This window comes from Ovis aries, chromosome 12, assembly GCF_016772045.2.
Source record: "Ovis aries strain OAR_USU_Benz2616 breed Rambouillet chromosome 12, ARS-UI_Ramb_v3.0, whole genome shotgun sequence".
Taxonomy (NCBI): Eukaryota; Metazoa; Chordata; class Mammalia; order Artiodactyla; family Bovidae; genus Ovis; species Ovis aries.
Window position 1 is genome coordinate 79,392,216 of NC_056065.1, and position 21,075 is coordinate 79,413,290.

Sequence of the window (21,075 nt, forward strand, 5' to 3'; positions counted from 1 at the left end):
TGCCTTGCCTGGGACTGCTGGTTCAGGGTCTCTCACAGTGAAGAGACCTGTGGAGGTGGTTTGTATCGTCAGCTTGTAAACAGGGAACACGGACGCATCGTGAAGATGGCAGTCACTCCTGGGGACAAGGACGGCCGTGTCTCTGGAGGCCATGCCGTTTAGCCCTGAATAATGGTGAGCTCAGGCCTATGCCGTCGTTGCTAAGTGACTCACCTGCCTCCAGGTAAGCTGCAGGTGGATCAGAAAATCACGATGGTGTTCTCCAGCAAGGAAGGAAAGGGGAAGGAGTGTGGGGCCCCGGGAAGCCAGGGCCTGGCAGGGCTGTTCACTCGGGGACAGAAAAAGCCAGGCTTCTCCCTCAGCCCCCTTCTGAGCGCCTGGGAGCAGCAGCTTAACAACAGTACTTTTGATCTTGGAATTTGACGTTACGCAGTTAAATGTTCTCTTCATAAATATCTGTCCCTGCCCCACCACGAAAACACAGCCATCAGAAAAGTGGTTCTGTGAGCCAGTCCGGGTCTCTGTTGGCTACAGCGAAGACGCCTGCTTGGGCTGCCGTGATGAAGTATCACAGACTGAGCGGCTTCAGCAGCAGAACCCGATTTCCCCCAGCGGTGGAGGCTGCAGGTCTGAGGTCAAGGTGTCTGCAGGCCTGGTTTGTGCCAGAGGCCTCTGTCCTGGGCTCTGTGTGTCTGTGTGCGAGTCTCCCCTTGTTATCAGGACACCAGTCAGATTGGATTAAGGCCCATTCATAGGGCCTTTTGGGGCTTCCCTGCTGGCTCAGCGTTAAATAATCCACGTACAATGCTAGAGACTCAGGTTTGATCCCTAGGTTGGGAAGATCCCTTGGAGAAGGAAATAGCAACCTGCTCCAGTGTTCTTGCTTGAGAAATCCCATGAACAGAGGAGCCTGGCAGGCATGGGATTGCAAAAGAGTCGCACACGCCTGTGCAGCTAAACAAAAACAAATATGACCTCTTTAACGACCTCTTGAAGACCCTGTCTCCAAATGCAGTCGCATTCTGAGGTGCTGGGAGTCAAGACTCAACATGTGAATTTGGGGGAAACGGTATTCAACTTATAGTAGGTGATTTCTGAGTAGTTTTGTCCTTGTGTATTTGGGAGAGCTGCTTAACTATCACTCTTGAATTAGGATGTAAAGGGGTAATTTGATATGCTTGATTAACTTAAAACAGTTTCCTTTTAACATGCTAAAATTAAACTTTTCCTTTGTAAGTTCTGTTTTTGGTTAGATGAATAATTTATTGCCTAACATATTACTCTTCTAGAAGACTTAATCTTTCTGTAAGTTACTACAAGCTGGATATTTAACAAGTAACTTTAAAACACATAATTGAGAAATCTTGAAAATTACTCTGTACAGTTGGGAGTGCATGGGTATTGTGAAATATCTCTTACAGAAGGTGAAGCATTTTTATTTAAAACGTTCCTCACAGAGGAGGAAGCGTTTTCATCTGCAGCAGATTGAAGAGACTAGATTACGCTGCAGACTCATCACATTCTTAGAATTTCCCAAGAGCCTTCCTGTGGCTCATGCCTGCGTTCGTGCCTGTTTTCACGCTGCAGGTTGACCTGTACGTCTGCCTCTTGTGTGGCAGTGGCAGCGACGAGGACCGGCTTCTCCTGTGCGACGGGTGTGATGACAGCTACCACACCTTCTGCCTGATCCCGCCGCTCCATGACGTTCCCAAGGGAGACTGGAGGTGTCCTAAGTGCTTGGCTCAGGTCAGAAGTGATAGCAGAGGCGGCCGTAAAGCGTTTCCTTCAAATGTGTTTTCTTTGCCTTTGTGTTTTATATTGGGCAGTTGATAATAATGAGGCTCATGATAAAAACTGGGGTGGGCCTGAATGGAAAGGAGGTCTTGGAAGTGACTGCACAGCTATGCAGTCAGCTAAGAGGCAGAAAAATGCTTTAATAACTATGCTTTAAAACTTCTCATTTAAAAAAAAGCATTGTATGCTCTTTGCAAAAACTCTTAGGAACTGAACAACCTAAAATATAGATAACTTCACAATAGATAACCACTGTCAATGTTTTCCAGACAAGTAGAATTACACTGCACAAGTAATTTTAGTAAACATGTAATTACGATTTCTCATATACACATACATGTGAACTGTAAGTAAATATGGATATACTTAAATATTTTTCCTTTCTCTTTGTTTTTTGACAGGAATGCAGTAAGCCGCAAGAAGCATTTGGCTTTGAGCAGGCGGCCAGGGACTATACTCTCCGTACTTTCGGTGAAATGGCAGATGCATTCAAATCTGATTACTTCAACATGCCAGTCCACGTATGTACATACATGCTGCTCTGATTTAGGATTCTAATAACTTTGAGGGAAGGTGTATTGAGGATATTTGAGTTGGTTCTTAACTCTGGTAGTCAATTCATGCACAATAAAACCTTTAATTTGTTGAGTAGTATTAAAATTCCACAATACTTTTAAAATGCACTCTTAAGATTTCATTGGCTTTCTCTAAGGACAGGCTTTTTGAGACAAACGATGTAGCAGCAGGGACAGAACGCCGATTAAAGTCCCACACTGGCAGTCCTTCCAGTTCACAAACGTAGTCTGAAGAAGACGCCACGTCTGCTGAATGACCCCTGTGTGCCAGTCAGTGTGCTGTGCCCTGGGGGCCTGTTGCGTGTCCTTATGTTGTCATGAATTAGCGCTGTGAGCTTCACACTTTTAAACCCTCCTCTGTTCACTTGGAAGCATAAGCGCGCTTCGTCCAGTAAATGAGTGCACCAGGGTGAAAGGGCTCCTACCATAATTTTGGAGACTTAAGCTGTGTTTTCTTTTTCTCACTAGTAATAAAGTGCTATAGCAAACATTGTATGCATCTCTTTGGTTGGATTATTTTCTTAATATTTGTCCATCTTCTCCCCATCTGGTACACCAAGCTGTACCATTTATGCGATCCCAGCAATGTATGGGTGAACCTGCTTCTCCTAGTATCACTAATGTTAACTGTTACTTAAAATAGCCCCTTATTTAACAGGCTTATAAATAAATTCAAGTTATATTCCCTTTAAATTTTCAGTTCTTTTGACCCCTCCTGTATTACATATTATTTCTCCATATGTTTGCTAAAACAGTTCTGGTGCCTCTTCTGTCTGTGGTTGGCTTTTTATTTCACTGAAACGAGGACTTAGAGACTGGCCTCTGGCCTCATATCAGATGAACAGCAGACCTTAAGCATTCTTTTACATTCCTGGCGGCTCTTTACATGTGAGCTTGCAGCTGCAAAATCACGGCAGCCTATCTTTACCTTGAGGTTGCCCGCATCACTCTCTGCCAGGTCAGGTGCAAAGAGTGAGAACGTGGATTCAGAGTGATGTGATCAGACGCATCTCAAAAGATAAAGCATCATTCAAACACAGCTAACCGTTGTTACTAAACAGTAGTCAACCAGGTTGTGTTTTGGATTTCTGAAAACAGAAAAACACTTCCAGCTCTTAAATCTCCGCATTTTGCCTTCCTTGACCCCTTTACGGTGGTGGCCGGGCTGTTGATAGAGGAGCATGGGTTTTTAGTTCATACTCTCTGGTTATAAGAGTGTTTTTAAGAAGATAATGTTCACATCTGTGCTGCAGACGGGCCAGTTGTGGCGCATTTGGGACACGGCATGCGTGCCAAGTCTTGTCCAACTCTTGCAACCCCATGGACTGTAGCCCCCCAAGGCTCCTCTGTCCACGGGATTCTCCAGGCAAGAGCACTAGAGTGGGTTGCCATTTCCTCTTCCAGGGGATCTTCCCGACCCAGGGATCGAACCTGTGTCTCCTGCATCGGCATTCACACTCTTTACCGTTGACCCACCGGGGAGCCCTTTGGGGTGTTAGGGACTGTTTTTCCTCAGCCTACTACCCTGTGATCCTTAGGTTGCTCATGGGCCATGAGCAGCTGCGGAAAGCCGCTTTCTTCTGTTCCTCGCTGTTTTGTTTACAGATGGTTCCCACGGAACTGGTAGAGAAGGAATTTTGGCGACTAGTGAGCACTATTGAAGAGGATGTCACCGTGGAATATGGAGCCGATATTGCCTCAAAGGAGTTCGGCAGTGGCTTCCCTGTCCGAGATGGGAAAGTCAAGCTCTCGCCCGAGGAGGAGGTGAGCTAAGCTGCGAGCGCCGAGACTCGGAGGAGGAGGCAGGTGCCCTTAGAGCTGGTCGGTTTCAGTTAATGAAGAAGGAATTCACAGAAAAATGAGAATCCTGGATAATAGGGGAGAATCGCTTGCCTCCCTTTGCCTTCAGATTCTATAATTTTAGTTTCTCCTTCTGAAGAAAACATGAGGCACTGGGATCAGGCGTGTGTGTGTGCGTGTGCGTGTGCGTGTGCGTACCCACTTGCATAAGGCGCAAAAGCTGGGCAGAAGTGATCGATGGGCATCCAGGAAGTAGGCACAGTGGCTGCTCCTCTCCCCCCCCAAATCCCCCCCCACCCCCATTCTCTTAATTTTGAGGACTATTTACAGCCAGCCTTTTGAAACCAGTGGAGTTCCAAATTGTTAGCATGTTAGAGCTAAACCTTTATCCTTTTTTTATCTCCTTATTTTTAGGAGTATCTTGATAGTGGCTGGAATCTGAACAACATGCCTGTGATGGAGCAGTCTGTGCTTGCTCACATCACTGCTGACATATGCGGCATGAAGCTCCCTTGGCTCTATGTGGGAATGTGCTTCTCTTCCTTCTGCTGGCACATTGAAGACCACTGGAGCTACTCGATTAACTACCTGCACTGGTGAGGAGTCCAGAGAGCCTGTGAAAAGCACACCAGCTGGGCTGGAATACGTACCCACCTCTTAACTGTGACACACCCTTTAACTCTGTCTGAAGAGTAATGAATTTTTTATTCCTTAAGATTTTTGTTGACTGCTGTTGGAACAAGCAGCCTGACATGCTGAGACAAAGGCTCTTAAGAATCTATATGAAGTCCACGGAGCCCTGAGCTTGCTCATGGGTTTTGGTGGGAAGATAGGCAGTTTTTCTCTAACCCTCAGAGAAGTCTTTACTCACAAGAAGTCTAGAGAGCACTGTTCCCGTTGGGTGGCAGTGGCAGCCTTGGCAGCCCCCTTGGATGAGGGACAGGGCTCAGGGCCCGCGGTTGCTCTAGGTTCTCGGAGCCACCTGCTTCTGAGGGCTGGCCGAGGACCGACTTCTGTGTCAGGTGGAGTGGGCCGCCTCCTCGCGTGCCTGTGGTGGGAGGAGGCGGGAGGGGATATAACTCCTCACACAAGGACTTGGAGTTGGCACTCTATGGGCAGAGCATCAGTCCTGCTCCCCAAGCAGGCACTTCCAACTGTGAAGTGGCGGTGTTTACCACACCTCATAGGCTGTTACAGATTGATTGGCCAACAGGCCACTGTGCCTTGGAAGAATGAGAGCTCTGTGGAAGTGCTGGTTGCCTCCCTGGAGTTGGGTCTGACTCCTCCAGCAGCGCAGGCAAGGGAAGGCAAGGCTCGGGCTGCTGCCCCTCGTTAGCCGCTGTGGACAGCTGTGGCCGCCACCTTGCCCTCTACTCACGTGATGCCTTATGTTCTCAGGATGCGCGACCCCTGTGTTTTCTGAAGGGTCAGGTAAAATGGGAGGAAAGAGGGGGCCTCAGGTGGAACTCCCATATTCAGACTTTACACTTGAAGAGGCAAAGCGCATCGCTATGTTCAGGTCATACTTCCGGTGACACTTGGGGACATTGTTTCAGTTTGAACATTGCCTTACAAAGCAAGATCTTAAAAACAGAAACTGGTGAACCATTTTGTTTGCATGGATATTTGCTGGTTGATTTGTAAGAAGCTGCTGAAATACCATGTGTTTTTTGAGATTGTTCTGCTTTTACTGCTTTAGGGGTGAGCCAAAGACCTGGTACGGAGTTCCAGGGTATGCCGCCGAGCAGCTGGAGACTGTGATGAAGAAGCTGGCCCCAGAGCTCTTCATCTCCCAGCCCGACCTTCTCCACCAGCTTGTCACCATCATGAACCCCAACACCCTGATGACTCACGAAGTGCCTGTATGTTTGGGTCGATCCTCCTGCCACCCAGACTTAACTCCCCGCTTCTTTTTCTCCCCATTGCCTGAGACTTTATGCAGTTGATTTGGTTGTGTAGAAATAACTGTGTGGTGTAATTTCGTACAAAATTGCATTAAGCCAGTGGGACTGGATCCTCAAAACACCATCAAGAAAGCTGGTCTGGTACAGCTGCTGACCAGCTTGCCGAGCAGCCTCGTTTTGCCACAGTGAGTGCGGGGCCGCCTCCTCCCCCTCCCCAGCGTTCAGTGCACAGTGTGTTCCTCGGCTGCGGCCGGCGCCATCCCTGCCTTCCACACTGTCACTCAGTTTGTAGCTTTAGTTCTTCAAAGCAGCAAAACGAAAACCTCAGGAAATGAGTCTTGTTGGTGTCAGTTAGTTGCTGTGTTACTGCCCGCTCCAGGATTCCTGGGCTTCCCTGGTGGCTCAGCTGGTAAAGAATCTGCCTGCAGTGCGGGAGACCTGGGTTCGATCCCTGGGTTGGGAGGATCCCCTGGAGAAGGGAAAGGCTACCCCGTCCAGGATTCTGGCCTAGAGAACTCCGTGGACTGTCCATGGGGTCACAAAGAGTCGGACGTGACTGAGCGACTTTCGCTTTCACTATGGAACTGGCTGGGTTCTGTCATAAATTAGATCTAAACTTGTGGGTGTGACGCCTTCATAGGCCATTCCTACTTTAGAAAGTATTGAATATGCCCGGCCCTGGTTTTGAATGGTGAACTGAAACGGTGACTTCCGGGTGGATCTTAAACACTACCCACCCGCGCCACCCCCCCCCCCCGCCCCCCCAGTTAAGCTTAGTTTAAGAGAAAATTCAAAGAACAACAACAACAAAAATAGAAAATTCATTTCAAGGTCTTGAGCTTGGATTTCAGGGCTCCCACTCTAGACTGAAAGGTCCTGTATGCTTTTTCCTCTGAGGTTTCTGTACAAAGTGACACTTTTGTTTACTGACTTCCTTTCAGTGGAAACTCGGAAGACATTTTGGCAGGCCAGATTGAAATGTATAAAGTTGGAGAATCCAACTTAGTTAGCTCAAGCGAGTGTAGATGATACATTTACAGTGTTAAGAGGAATTCTTGATCTCAAGGTCTCCATTTCGTGCTTTTGGATTCACAAGCCAGGAAGTGGGGCAGATGGAGAGGACTTCTCTTTAAAGGACCTTCGAATATTCATGGGCCAAACCTTAGAAAATAGGGACCAGTAGCCATCAAAACACCACCATCACCTCATTGTTGGCATTTTCCGTATTGATTTCCCACCCCACATTGATGGACCTTTCTGATTTGCTTTGCAAAAAAAAAAAAGCAAAAGTTAGTCACTCAGTTATGTCTGACTCTCTGTGACCCCATGGACTATAGCCCACCAGGCTCCTCTGTCCGTGGAATTCTCCAGGCAAGAATACTGGAGTGGGTTGTCATTTCCTTCTCCAGGGGATCTTCCCGACCCAGGGATCGAACCCAGGTCTCGTGCATTGCAGGCTGACTTGACTGTGAAGGAATTTTAAGCACTGGGACGAGCTGGTAGCTGGCTTTAGAAGAGACCTCCAGCCCAGTCCTTTAATAGCTGAGTAACCCATATGGGGCTAGACTCTGGATCTAGAGAGGCAGATGGATGACACTGTGCATTTTAGGGCCCACAGTCTAAGAGAAAAGACATAGTGTTTACACAGACAATGGAAGGATGGTGTGGTTTGACAATGGTGTCAACTCTGGAGAACTGGAAAGGGCTCATGAGGGTATTTAAGCCCAGGTGTGGGGCCCTGAAGAAGTGTGGTGTGTGTGGCACAGAGTTGGGGAGGGAGGAGGCAGTCCTGGTGACGGGACTGTGTGGGGGTTAGTGGTCCTCACACTTTGCCTGTTGGAGCCCTGAGCGCATGCTGCAGCACAGGGCTGGGCCTCAGCCAGGGGCTGCTCGGCCTCGTGGCCTGCCTGGCTGGCACTGGAGAGCTTGCACTCCAACAAGCGGCCAGTCGACGGTGCTCTTGGTCTGGGAAGTGCGTTTTGGAGAACTGCTGGTGGAGGCGCGTGTGTGCGGGCACAGTCACGCCCATCTCTGCGACCCCGTGGACTGCAGCCCACCAGGCTCCTCTGTCTGTGGGATTTCCCAGGCAGGTTACTGGAGTGGGTTGCCATTTCCTACTCCAGGGGATCTTCCCCACCCAGAGATCGAACGCATCTCTCTCCTGTGTCTCCTGCATTGGCAGGCAGATTTTTTTTTTACCACTGTGCCACCTGGGAAGCCCCTGATGTTATTATTACATAATAATTGGTTCAGCATGAGGATTGTGTGCCTAGAACAGTGTGGGTGTCTTTTGGGTGAGAGCAGTTGGAAAAGAGGAATTGGAGGGGTTTAAGTTTGAGGCCCAAATCAGGAAGAGTTCTGTGTGGAACGAGAGCCTTGAAATAGAGTGGAATTTCTTTACTGGGTGGTAGGAGATCCTCTTTCATTTATGATACTATTTAGAAGGGTGTGTCCTGATCCTGGATATAGCCAGGTTGTTGTGTAAGCTGTTTTCTCTTGAGATACTTACACACCTGGAAGTCTGAGTAACCACTCCATCTTGTGGCAGAAACAAGTATCTCTAGGCAATACCCACCACACTTGTTTGCCTGCCCTTTCTGGGTCTGATACTCTGTGTCCAGAGTGTCTTTCATGAGAAATGTCACTGAAAATCTCCAATTTTTGTCTCCTTAGGTTTACCGAACTAATCAGTGTGCTGGGGAGTTTGTGATCACGTTTCCAAGAGCCTACCACAGCGGTTTCAATCAAGGTTTCAATTTTGCTGAGGCCGTTAACTTCTGCACTGTTGATTGGGTGTGTAATTATGACCTAGTGAGCCTTTTGACATGTACTGGTTTTCCTGCAGAAGTGGTATAGACTTTCTAGTTGCTTAAACCAGTTGCTGCTGAGACGGCAGGTCTGCCAGTCGAGCACCTTCCAGCAGGAGAAGGCACTAGCCCGCAGTGTGAACCCAGGACCTGGTGAAGAGTCTGTTGAGTTATGTTTTGCTTGAAGCTCATATCTCATTACAAACTAACAACAAACATTTCCAATCTGAAGACTGTACATTGACTTAAATTTTCCAAACACAGTAATTTTTAATGATACTTGATTTTAGATGGTTGTAAATTGCATTTTTATATTAGTATTAATACTTTTCATTTACTTAAAAAGAGCTGTCTAGTTTTAAGTGGGTGTGGTGTTAAAGCTAATAAATTGTAACCTTGTTTCAGTGCTTTTTAATAAAAACAGTGCTACTTCCTACACCTCTAATTATTTTCTGTACAGTAATAATAGTTTTTAGAGCATTTTTGTTCCTGAAGTAGGTTAACCACACCAGTTTCACACAGTTGCTTCAGGAAATGTGAAGATTCATATTTCTGATTAAATTCTACATTGTTGTAGACAGTAATGCCTCAGGAATACTTTGGGTTTTAAAACCCTGTTACAATTAAGGTCCCTAATAGCCAGATCTTTGAGATGCAAAGATTTTAAAAGGTCCGAGGCTTCTTTGAGTCTAGTTGTAGGGGTGATGTATAATACGGGTGATAACCCGAGATGTGATATTTGTTCGTTTGGTAATACAGGGGTCTTTGGAGACAGGCAGGTGTCCCCTTCCGCACGTCACGTGTCTTCCCCTTTTGGCGCAGCTGCCCTTAGGCCGACAGTGCGTGGAGCATTACCGCCTGCTCCACCGCTACTGCGTGTTCTCCCACGACGAGATGATCTGCAAGATGGCTTCCAAGGCGGATGTCCTAGACGTCGTCGTGGCCTCAACTGTTCAGAAAGACATGGCCATCATGATTGAGGACGAGAAGGTGCTCAGGGAAACTGTCCGCAAGTTGGTAAGGTTTCTGAAACTCCCATCTGAATGTCACTGGGGGTCACTCAGTACAGTCCTCACACTCAGGACCGTTCTGACGGGTGTGTAGTACTGCTTCACCGTGCTCTAATCTCCGTCTCTCCAGCGGCCGATGGTGCAGGCGCTGTGTCACGCTCGCTGCCTGTGCGTGTGTCCCTTCGGTGCAGCGTCTGCTCGCTCTGTCTTGCTGCGCCCCTTTCTACAGGCTTGTTGAGACACTCCACTTTATTCTGACCAGCTAAGTGTCCGCAAGTATTTCCTTGCAGTTACTGGTTTGTCTTCCCACTTTCTTAGTGGGGTCTTCCAGAGAGCAGAAGCTTTTCCTTTTGATGAAATTCAGTTTCCCATATTTTGTTGTTGTTGTTAGATTTTAATGAGTCTCTTTTGGTGTGTCCTTCCTAAGAAATTGTCCCCTAACCTGAGTCACAAGCGCTTCCTAGTGTGTAGACATCTAGAATTGCTAGTTTTAGGTTTTACATTTAAGTCTGTAATCCTCTTAAGTGGTTTTTGTTTACGACAAGTTGTGGTTGAGGTCATTGTTTTTGCATATGACTGTCTAAGTGTTCCGGCACCATTTCTTGAAGATGCCCGACTCTTTTCCCATCGGCTGTCCTGGCACCTTGGTTGAGAATCGATGCGTGTGAGCCGCTCCTGTACTCTGTTCTGGTCTGTTAGCTTGTGCCTTTATCCTCTTGCTGATGCCTTAAGGTCTTGATTACTGTAATTTTCTAATGTCTTGAAGTAATTTGAATCCTCCAACTTTTGCTCCTTTTAAAAATTGTTTTGCCTGTTTCAGCCCCTTTGCTTTTCCATATAAAGTGTAGAGAATCAGCCTACTGATTCTACCAAAATGCTTGTTGGCATTTAGATTGGATCTGCATTAAATTCATGGATAGTTTGGGGGAGAATTGATCTTGTAACAACACTGAGTCTTCTAATCTTTGGACATAGTATATCCCCTCGTTTAGTTAGGTCTCCTTTTCCTGGCTATGCTAGAAAGGCTGGGCATTTGGGATCGTATTTCCCTGACCAGGAATCATCCCTGTGCCCCTTGCAGTGAAAGTGGGGAGTCTTGTCCACTGGACCACCAGGGAAGGTCCCCACTGAGGTCTTCTTGGTTTCTTTCATTCCATGTTTTGTGGATTACCGCACACAGGTTTTACACGCATTTTCTTGGGTCTGTAATTAGGTACTTCTTGTTTTTGGCACTATAAATAATACTTCAGAGTTTTTCACAGTCTTTTATTGCTGGTATTTTAAAATACAAATTGACTTTCAAATGCTCTATCCTGACCGCTTCCCGAACTTAATAGTTCTTAGAGCTTTTTTGTAGATTCTTTGGAGACAGTCGTCTCCTCAAATAGTCATATGGATTTATTTTTCAGTGTGCCTCTTTAGCATGTTGGCTCCCTGGAGCCCTACTGTGAATCAACAACCGCTTGCTCACCTTCCCCTGATACTGTACCATTCTGGAAACAGTGCCCAGAGGGTTTAAGTGTCTTACCAAGGTCTTCCATCAATAGTGGTAGCTTGTTTTTGCAACTTGGAGAACTCATAATTTTTTTTCCAGATGTGGAAAATTTACAAATTAAAACTGAGTGGACTAATATGATTTATTCTCAACCAAAATTCATAGAGTTGATCCTTAATCTTACTTTAAAAAAAATTTTAAGACATCTCCTTAACAAAGTCCTTTTTAAGAATCAGTTTCAGGTTAGAACCAAAATTCATTTATTAGGTTTTTCCCTAACTTCTGATGAGCAGGATGTGAAATAGTCCAGAGGTTGAAATACAGAATGAAAGAGTAGAACAAAGGAGCGGGCTGGTTTATAAACATGAGTTGGCCAGACTCTGCATTCTCAGGTTTAGGTTGGAGACGGTTCCAGGTAAGGAGAAAAAGTGGTGCGAGTTCAGTTTTTCCAGAACGAAAGATACATCCTAGACGGGCTTGTCAGGTGGTGCACGTCACAGTAGGCACGTACTGGCTCGAGAGCTCATCTTTCTTGACGCTTGGTTACGAGATGCTTCGTTCTGCCTTCAGTCTCTGCGTCACAGATTGGCGAGCCTTTTCCAGGAGCCACGCAGGCCACTCAGTAGCTTCCCATCTGCAGTTCCTGCGTGATAGTCTTCTCTGCTTGCCCTATCTTCTTTCCTTTTATTTATATTTGTTATTTTTATGGATTCTCTGAAGTCCTATATAGCATTTCCTCTGCAGTAGAATGTATTTACATTTCTTTGCTCTTATATATACCCCAAAATTTGGGCAAGGCCAATTTTGAGTAGAAGCAGCAGCTAATCTCAGTAGTTTTATAAGCCTGTGAATAGCTGTTCTCATATTCAGATCAATATAGCCAAACATAAGGGCCTACCTTGTCCAGAAGAGATTGTTCCAGATGAGTGAAACAGGTTAACTTGCCCACATTTACTGGGTCCACACATTTTTAATCATGCAGTCTGTGTTTTGGTAAGGTTCTCTCTGGTTTTTTTAAAGCTCAACTATTGCGTGTTTTTCTTGGAAGCTAGTGGGTGGTATTATCCTTTGGCGATCTCTAAAGTACACTTTATTTTAGGGAGTAATTGATTCAGAAAGAATGGATTTTGAACTGTTGCCAGATGATGAGCGTCAGTGTGTGAAATGCAAAACCACATGCTTCATGTCTGCCATCTCCTGCTGCTGTAGACCTGGCCTGCTTGTTTGCCTGCATCACGTAAAGGAATTATGTTCCTGTCCTCCTTATAAATATAAACTGAGGTGAGTAGGAAGAATGACTTTTCTCCCTGTGGAAAGCACTGGATGTTTAATCTAGGCTTTGTGATGTTGGCATCTCATTACCTTCAGGCCCATGTATCTCAAAGCCAGCCTGCTCTTCTGTTTCCAGGTACAGATACACTCTGGATGACCTCTACCCCATGATGAATGCGCTGAAGCTTCGAGCAGAATCTTACAACGAGTGGGCCTTGAATGTGAATGAAGCTTTGGAGGCTAAGATTAATAAGAAGAAAAGTATGTGGTATATAGAGAGTGTGATTTGGTGATTGACAAATTGGGGCTGATTGTAATCCAGTCGGCAAACAGTTATCGGCAAGCATTGCTTGAAGCAGCCTGGTTGAGCTCATCTGTCCAGCCAGGCTTAGAGCTTTAGTACAAGTTTTAAGCCAAGAGTGAATGAGGCAAATATCCAAACATCAAAGGGAAGTCTTAGTGTAAGAGTTCTGAAAGATTGCATTCTTAACAGAGGCAGCATTATTACAAACCACAGTAGCTCTTACACGCCTCTGTCTCAGAAACAAAAGTATTTCACATTTTATATGGACCCTTAGAAAAAGTTTTTGTTTGTTTTGCTTTTTTTTTTTCAACTAGCGTTCATGACCCAAACAGTATATCCTAAAGAGTCAGTGAGGAGTTTATTACTTTTTAGCTCTAGTCAAAGTCTCTGGCCTCATTATTACCTTTGAAAGTCACTGCTTCCCTTCGCATCTCTTCTCTCAAAGTGGTTTCATTTGCTTTCCTTTTTGGAGCTCAGCAGGGGACTCTGCCCTCTCCTGTTCCAGGGCACGTGCAAGGTCAGTCTCTAAGCCGCTGGTTCCCTGCCAGCTGCAGTTAGATAGATGCAGGAGGGAAGTGTGGCTCCAGCCGCAGGAGGGTCTGCATGTGCGCTCTCCTGGCGTTCTCTCCTGCTCCATCAGGCGTTTCATAAACTTGTCCATGGTAAAGGGCAGTTCCAGGCACTTCATAAAGCCCTCCACTCTCAGGGCACCACCCACCGGCCCCCCCAACCCCGCCAAAAAAAGTCAACAAATTTACTAGCGGGAGAGCATTGCAAATATCCATAGATAAGAGCTGATAAAATCAAACCTCATCTTCTGTTCCAGACTTCATACCAGAAGTTCATATATATTGATCACAGAAAAGGTGATCTTTTGTTTCTAGGCCTTGTCAACTTTAAGGCTTTGATTGAAGAATCTGAGATGAAGAAATTTCCAGACAATGATCTTCTACGTCACCTCCGCTTAGTCACACAGGACGCGGAGAAATGCGCCTCTGTCGCCCAGCAGCTGCTTAATGGCAAGAGGCAGACGAGGTAGGCTCTGTGCACACCCGCTTTGGGTGTGGACTCTTGGGGAGTCTGCTGTGGCTGGAGTCTGGGGTGCTAGTACTTGTGTCCTCATGCAGCCTTCTTGGGCCTTTGTCTCTCTAGATACCGGTCTGGTGGAGGGAAATCCCACAATCAGCTGACCGTGAATGAGCTCCGGCAGTTTGTGACCCAGCTGCATGCTCTCCCCTGTGTCCTCAGTCAGACACCGCTGCTGAAGGTGCCCAGACGGGGGCTGCCCCCCTCCTATATGTGGTCATCCTGTATTTTGTAAATAAGCTCAGTTGACGTGATGAAGTCCTGTTCTTGAGTGGCTACTTTGTACATCTATTTGCAAATGTGTTTAACAGCAGCTTGAGTGGTACATGTTCACAAGGAGGTTGTAACAGGCCTGCAGTGGAGAGACAGTTGGAAGTCCTCACCTTGGCAGGGACCGCCGGCCGCTCGCCGCCGCCGCCGTGCGTCTGTCTGGAGCCCCTTGTTGAGCCGCCGTTTGGCCAGTGTGCTGTCATGTTGGTGTGTGTTGTTGCTGGGGTCGAGTGAGATGCAGAGGGCCATGTTGAATATGCACTGAAGGCTGTACATTTGCAAGAAGCCTGTTGCTGAAATTAGTGTTTTGATGCAACAACCTGTGTTTTTTAGGATCTCTTGAATCGTGTAGAAGATTTCCAGCAGCACAGCCAGAAACTGCTCTCTGAGGAGATGCCCAGCGCTGCTGAGCTGCAGGACTTGCTGGATGTCAGCTTTGACTTTGATGTTGAGCTTCCCCAGCTTGCTGAGATGCGTGTCCGGCTGGAGCAGGCCCATTGGCTGGAGGAGGTGCAGCAGGCGTGCCAGGACCCTAGCTCCCTCACCTTAGACGATATGAGACGTCTCATAGACCTGGGGGTGGGCCTGGCCCCGTATTCAGCCGTGGAGAAGGCTATGGCGCGGCTTCAGGAACTGCTCACAGTGTCAGAGCACTGGGATGACAAAGCCAGGAGTCTCCTCAAGGCCAGGTAACTGAGCGCGGCCACGCCTCCCCTGGGGAGGGCTCCTGCTTGGTCCACGCTGGGCAGGGCACAGGCTTAGAATGAGACCCAGGCGCAGCAGCTGAGCTGTGCGTGTGGAAGTTTAGCTGAGATGTTTGCAACTGCTTTGGAACTTGGTCAAAGAAGATTAATGTTTTTTTCTTGATTTACTGATTGTGAAATGAATGGTTCAAATGGATACTCATTTTCTAAAAGTGGTTTAATGAAATTTGCCTGGATTTCAATGGGAACATCTTTGAGGGAAGAAAACATTTACAAATAAGTGGAACTGTTTAGACACTCATTTTCTAAAAGTGGTTTAATCAAATTTGCCTGGATTTCAATGGGAACATCTTTGAGGGAAGAAAACATTTACAAATAAGTGGAACTGTTTAAACCCAGAATTAATGAAAGAGATCCCAAGGAGTCGTAAAGAGAAGCATCTGAGCCCCACGCTGCGCAGGGCCCTTAAAGCGGCGGCCGCGCTGTAGTTCCCAGCATTCATGCTGTTGCCTCATGACCTTGTCTGTCCTTGAGGACGTGTTGGGCTCGGGCTGACCATCTGAGGGGAGAAGATGGTTCCTCCTCGTCTTGCTTTCTGTCTAACAGATCTTTACTGTTGCAGCTGACAGCATAAAGTACAGGGATAGCTATTTTCTGGACGTTACTGTTTAATCCTGAAATAGTGGTCATCGATGAGAGGACACAGAAGTTTTGGGCTTTGTGCTTCGGTGCGGTGATGTCCTGGAGACTCTTACTTATCTTAGTGGAGCTGTATGAGCCTTGATAGCGTCTCTAGTTTAACATGGAGGAAACTCCCCCTAAGCTACCTTTTGCAAACAGAAGTGTATGGTTATTCCACTGTCAAATCAGAACCAAGTAGAACTGAGTTATTTGCCTTAGTCTTATGTAGATAATTCGATATCTTGTAGTTACTTGCCATTTCAAAAAGTTTATTTGCAACTGTGAATTTCCTTTGAAGTGGTTTCTCTAACTTCTCTGATAAGTAAGCCATGAGAAGTGCGAGCGGTTGCGCGGAGGCTGACGACACTCTTTCTGCTCTCTAGGCCCCGGCATTCACTGAGCAGCCTCGCCGCCGTGGTGAAGGAGATCGAGGAGATCCCCGCACACCTGCCCAACGGCGCGGCGCTGAAAGACTCTGTGCAGAGAGCCAGAGAGTGGCTGCAGGAAGCGGAGGCCCTACAGGTAGGCTCCCAGAGCCCCGCGTATGCCCGCGCCTCGCTGAAGAGCAGGGATGGAAGGCTGGGGGAGGGATGTGCGCTGGGCTTCGCGGCACGGGGCCTGTGTTTGGGCTGGCCACGCGATTGATTCTCTTCTACCCCGTGTAGATGCCCTTGCCCACCCCGCCTGCTGTGCTCACGAGTTGGCTTAATATGTAAGACTTAGATAATTTCACTAACCTTTTCTGGGAGCTTGGGAGCCTCCCATAACAACAGTCTCAAGCACTTGATTGGGGTTGAAGAGAAAGGGCTAAAAATGAAGTTGTGGAAGAAATGCAGTTACTAATCTTTGACCGTTATGGCTGTCTCTCGCTGGCTTGCCAATTGCTTGGAGTTTAGATAATGAAGAGTAGGCGATTGAGTGAGTAGTGATATGTGATTCCATGGCCAAACTGGGCAGTGAGGTCCGGGACTTTTACCGCACAGGTAGTGGCTTAAAAGTGCTTCTCTGTCCCTGCAGAGGAAGTGGGGCTTAGCGTATTCTGGAGTAATTCTCCAGAGAATCAGCACAAAGTATCTGTGGCTCTGTGCTAGATGGTGTACTTACTGAGCCTTTACCTATAAGTTAAAATAGAAAATTAAATGCGTGTGTAGCATCATTAAGGTATAGACAGAATATACCTTCACAATGTCCCTTAACTTGGTGTGCTGCAGTCCATGGGGTCACAGAGAGTCAGGCAGGGCTGGGGGACTGAGCAGCGACAATAAAGACGAGACACACTCTCTGTTTTTCTCTGTTTCCAGTTGGGGGACTTCATGTGAAAAGGGGTTGCTGGGGGTGTTTTCCTTTTTCTCTCTTATCATCATAAAACAGCAGGTCTTATGGTCCTATTGAGAAAAAAAGATCTTTGAATTACTTAATGGGCTAGGTTTAAAAATTTTTAATTTATATTGTACTTGAGTCTCAAGTTCTGTTTTGTTGAAGCCATCAGACTCTAGGAACAAAATATCTGGTTTTCTGAATATCTGCATAATTTAAGTTCTGCTAATAGACCAGTTGTTAAATGAGAAGTGCCAAATAGGACAGCTTAGCCAGGTGTTTTCAGTGAAACATCTGGACATCTATTCTGATTAACAGGGAAGAGAAGATACATTGTTTGATAAATAGTACATAAGGAGTGACTCCAGACAGTCAGAGAAAAGAGCACGGGGAGTGTTCGCGGTGCACACACACTTCCCAGCGAGATCACTGATGCACGCTCTTGTCTGTCGTTGCTGGAACCATCGTGATTGTAGCCTTGGTCCTTGCTTCCACTCATGGTTGCTAGGCGCCAGAAAGTGAGGTGGTGGCAGAGGTCAGGAGAGGTGAGCATATGAAATCAGAGGAGAGGACACGTTTCTAGGTGGGCTTGGTTCCCTTCACATGTTTTCATGTATGTGCTTCTTAGTTCTGTGTCTGCAACAAAATCTGTCGATACGGACAAAAAGCAAGTTTTGCTCCATTCCTGAAGTAATAGCTTGGCCTGGAATCATGTATGTAAGGACTAGCAGAGAAATGTGACCAGTGACAGGGCGACCCCTTGTGTTCGGTGGACTCCTCGTTCTACAGTGCCGCCCAGCTGTCTGTTTACACGCAGGGAGTGCTCTGCATGCTTCAGAGTGTGGTCCCAGAACAGCCCCAGCAGCCCCTGGGAAGTTTTAGGACTACAAATTCACATGGACCCTTCCCTAATGAACTGAATCAGAAATCTGGGGGTGGGGCCCAGGAAGTTTTTAAAACAGGCTTCCCAGATGGTTCTTAATAATAAACTTTGAGAGCCAGTGTTCTTTCTCAGCTCATTTTAGTTTTCCTGGATAATCTATCAGCTCATTGTCGGTGGACGGAGTGAAAGGCTGGCTTTCCGCTTTGTTCTCCCAGTCAGTGCGGAAGTCCTCTGAGTTGTTACAGGTTTGCATTTCTGTTGGATTTTCTTCAAACCCACCAAAATGGCAGATGCCCTGAGAAAGGGCGTAAGCGTCTGAGCGAAGGGATGGCCGCGCATGCCAGTCCTCAGTTGTGTCTGTGGCTCCAGCACGAGCCAGGCTCTTGCCTGGTGACCAAGTGGGATCCCCCAGGGGCCTTACTGTCACCACCACCAGCTAGCCGGCAGGTTCGGTCGGCATCGCTCGTGAGTTTAGTATGTTGAGATCATGGAGGGGCACTTTGTGCGCTTCCACAGCAGTGTTCTTCTTCCTCTGACTTAACCAGGCTGGAGGGCGTGTGCCAGTGTTGGGCGCGCTGGTGGAGCTTGTCACTCGAGGCCGGTGTATCCCGGTGCATCTGCCCTCGCTGCCGAGACTGGAGTCCCTAGTAGCTGAGGTCCACGTTTGGAAAGAATGTGCTGCTAACACATTCCTGACGAAGAACTCGTCCTATTCTCTCCTTGAGGTAAGTTTGCACTCAGACCACCTTGGGGCCTTGCGGCCCCTCACCTGGTAAACACACAGCCCCTTCGTTATGGAGGGGGCAACACTGACTGATGTATGCTCTAGGAGTTATTTTCTGAGGGGAGCCAGGGAGAGTCTCCTGAATTTCGCTGGAAACTTAGAAGAATCTTTGAATGTTTTCTGCATATGTTTGGGGATAGCATTCACTAAGGAAGAAATATTCCTCTTTGAAGTTCCTTGGTCTGTTAAAATTGAACATTTAACCTTGGCTATGCTTCACCACTTGGATTTGCCAAGCTTGATAAAAGATCCCCACCTCTCAACATGCTTATAGTTAACACTTGTAGTTTCCTTAAGCTGATTCTGGTCACACGTTATGACTGGAATCATTGCATTTTACTTCTTTTTACTTACTGTTTGATTGAATCTGAATCAAAAGTCTTTTTGTGAGATTTCCTTCATCCTTGCTTCCTTCCTTTGTAGAGTAGGATTTCTGGGATCAGGGTTGGATATTATGCAGAAAATATAAAGAAATCCACGTCCTCCCCGCTGCTTCGGCTTTTACTTGGGAACTTGGTGATGCTCTGTGGTGAACCAGACAAACCACAGCGGCTGTGCTTTGTTCCACATCAGGTGCTGTGTCCTCGATGTGACGTTGGCCTTTTGGGATTAAAGAGGAAGCAGAGAAAGTTAAAGGACCCCTTGCCGAGTGGCAAGAAGAAGAGCCCCCGAGTAGAGAGTCTGAGCGACCTGGAGAGAGCGCTGACGGAGAGCAGAGAGACTGCTTCAGCTGTGCGTGCTGGCGCGCCGCCTCTTTTCTTGGGGGGAGGGCCTTGTCTAGCTCTTCCTTCTTTACTGGGTATATTGGGAAGGCAAGTAGGAGAATAACTTCCAGAGTACTCTGTTACCAAAGCAACTTTAGGAAAACTGTCATTTGTAAAAGTTTTTAATGGAAGGTGCCTGCGAGGCCTCCCAGACTCAGAAACACTTCCCAAGCCTGTAGCTTGGTCCAGGGCTAACAGGTGACCTGCGATGCCAGCTTACTGTTAAGTTTACAACAGGCCATACACTGGAAAGGGTACTGGGTACTCCTGAGTCTGATCCCCTCTTAGCGTGAGCACTGTGGATCCAAAGATAGTGTCATCTTCAAGAAGATGGAGCAGTATCGGGCCAGTGTTTGGTGAGCACAGTATTGGATGGAAAGAAGAGAGCTATGGGCCTGGATGCTTTAGGAACTTGCCAGGCGGGCGTGACTGGCCTGTAGCATTAGTCTCAGGTGTGCCTGGAGTGGCCCAGGATATGTGCATTACCCAGTGGTCCCTGTGTGAGTCTAGTCAGTAGCCATCACCACACAGGTTTGTTTTTTTTCTCTTGTGATGAGAACTTTTAACATCTACTCTCTTAGCAACTTTCAGAACTATAACATAGTATTAATGACTATCTGGAGTAGGGAATGGCAACACGGTGCAGTATTCTTGCGGAAAATTGCATGGGTAGAGGAGCCTGGCCAGCTGTAATCCATGGCGCTGCAAAGATCTGGACACAACTGACATATTCCCTGGAGAAGAGAGCACAGTTTCTTTTTGTATCAGTGACCTCAGTCACCGTGCTGTATGCCGCATCCCCAGGATTTGTTTTTGCCTTTTGACCCCCTGCAGCCATCTCCCGGACCACTTACCTCTGGGAGCTGCCCATCAGTGCTCTGTGTCTGTCAGTCCAGTTCAGTCTCTCAGTCGTGTCCCGCTCTTCGCAACCCCATGGACTGTAGCACACCAGGCTTCCCTGTCCATTACCAAATCCCAGAGCTTACTCAAACTCATGTCTGTTGAGTTGTGTCCATCCAGCCATCTCATTCTCTGTTGTCCCTTTCTCCTCCCACCTTCATTCTTTCCCAGCATCAGGGTCTTTTCCAGTGAGTCAGTTCTTCACATCAGGTGGCCAAAGTATTGGAGTTCTAGCTTCAGCATCAGTCCTTCCAATGACTATCTAGGACTGATTTCCTTCAGAATGGACTGGTTGGATCGCTTTGCTGTCCAAGGGACTCTCAAGAGTCTTCTTCAACACCACAGTCGAAAGCATCAGTTTTTCCGTGCTCAGCTTTCTTTGTAGTCCAATTCAGATCCGTACATTACTACTGGAAAAACCATAGCTTTATCTAGATGGACCTTTGTCGGCAGAGTAATGTCTCTCCTTTTTTAATATGCTGTCTAGGTTGGTCATAGGTTTTCTTCCAAGAAGCAAGCGTCTTAATTTTGTGGCTGCAGTTACCATGTGCAGTGATTTTGGAGCCCAAGAAAATAAAGTCTCTAACTGTATCCATTTTTCCCCTCATCTATTTCCCATGAAGTGATGGGACCGGATGCCATGATCTTCGTTCTCTGAATGTTGAGCTTTAAGCCAACTTTTTCACTCTCCTCTTTCACTTTCATCCAGAGGCTTTTTAGTTCCT

At 47.0% G+C, this 21,075-nt stretch overlaps 1 protein-coding gene across 5 annotated transcripts in view; it reads left to right on the forward strand.

Moving 5' to 3' along the window:
• Nucleotides 1–21,075, forward strand: part of KDM5B (lysine demethylase 5B) — a 69,097-nt gene that overhangs the window by 38,845 nt on the left and 9,177 nt on the right. For 3 of the 5 annotated variants that reach the window (XM_015099415.4, XM_060396791.1, XM_060396792.1), the window contains exons 8-22: nt 1,588–1,746; nt 2,196–2,315; nt 3,975–4,133; nt 4,584–4,765; nt 5,869–6,031; nt 8,747–8,866; nt 9,703–9,897; nt 12,485–12,666; nt 12,794–12,918; nt 13,846–13,996; nt 14,114–14,228; nt 14,651–15,006; nt 16,086–16,224; nt 18,448–18,627; nt 19,260–19,418. In XM_015099415.4, coding sequence (XP_014954901.2) covers nt 1,588–1,746; nt 2,196–2,315; nt 3,975–4,133; nt 4,584–4,765; nt 5,869–6,031; nt 8,747–8,866; nt 9,703–9,897; nt 12,485–12,666; nt 12,794–12,918; nt 13,846–13,996; nt 14,114–14,228; nt 14,651–15,006; nt 16,086–16,224; nt 18,448–18,627; nt 19,260–19,418 — 2,505 coding nt within the window. Of the gene's footprint in view, nt 1–72; nt 1,070–1,587; nt 1,747–2,195; nt 2,316–3,974; nt 4,134–4,583; nt 4,766–5,868; nt 6,032–8,746; nt 8,867–9,702; nt 9,898–12,484; nt 12,667–12,793; nt 12,919–13,845; nt 13,997–14,113; nt 14,229–14,650; nt 15,007–16,085; nt 16,225–18,447; nt 18,628–19,259; nt 19,419–21,075 lie in introns of those variants that run through there. The other 2 variants (XM_027976024.3, XM_027976023.3) reach the window with 2 other exon arrangements.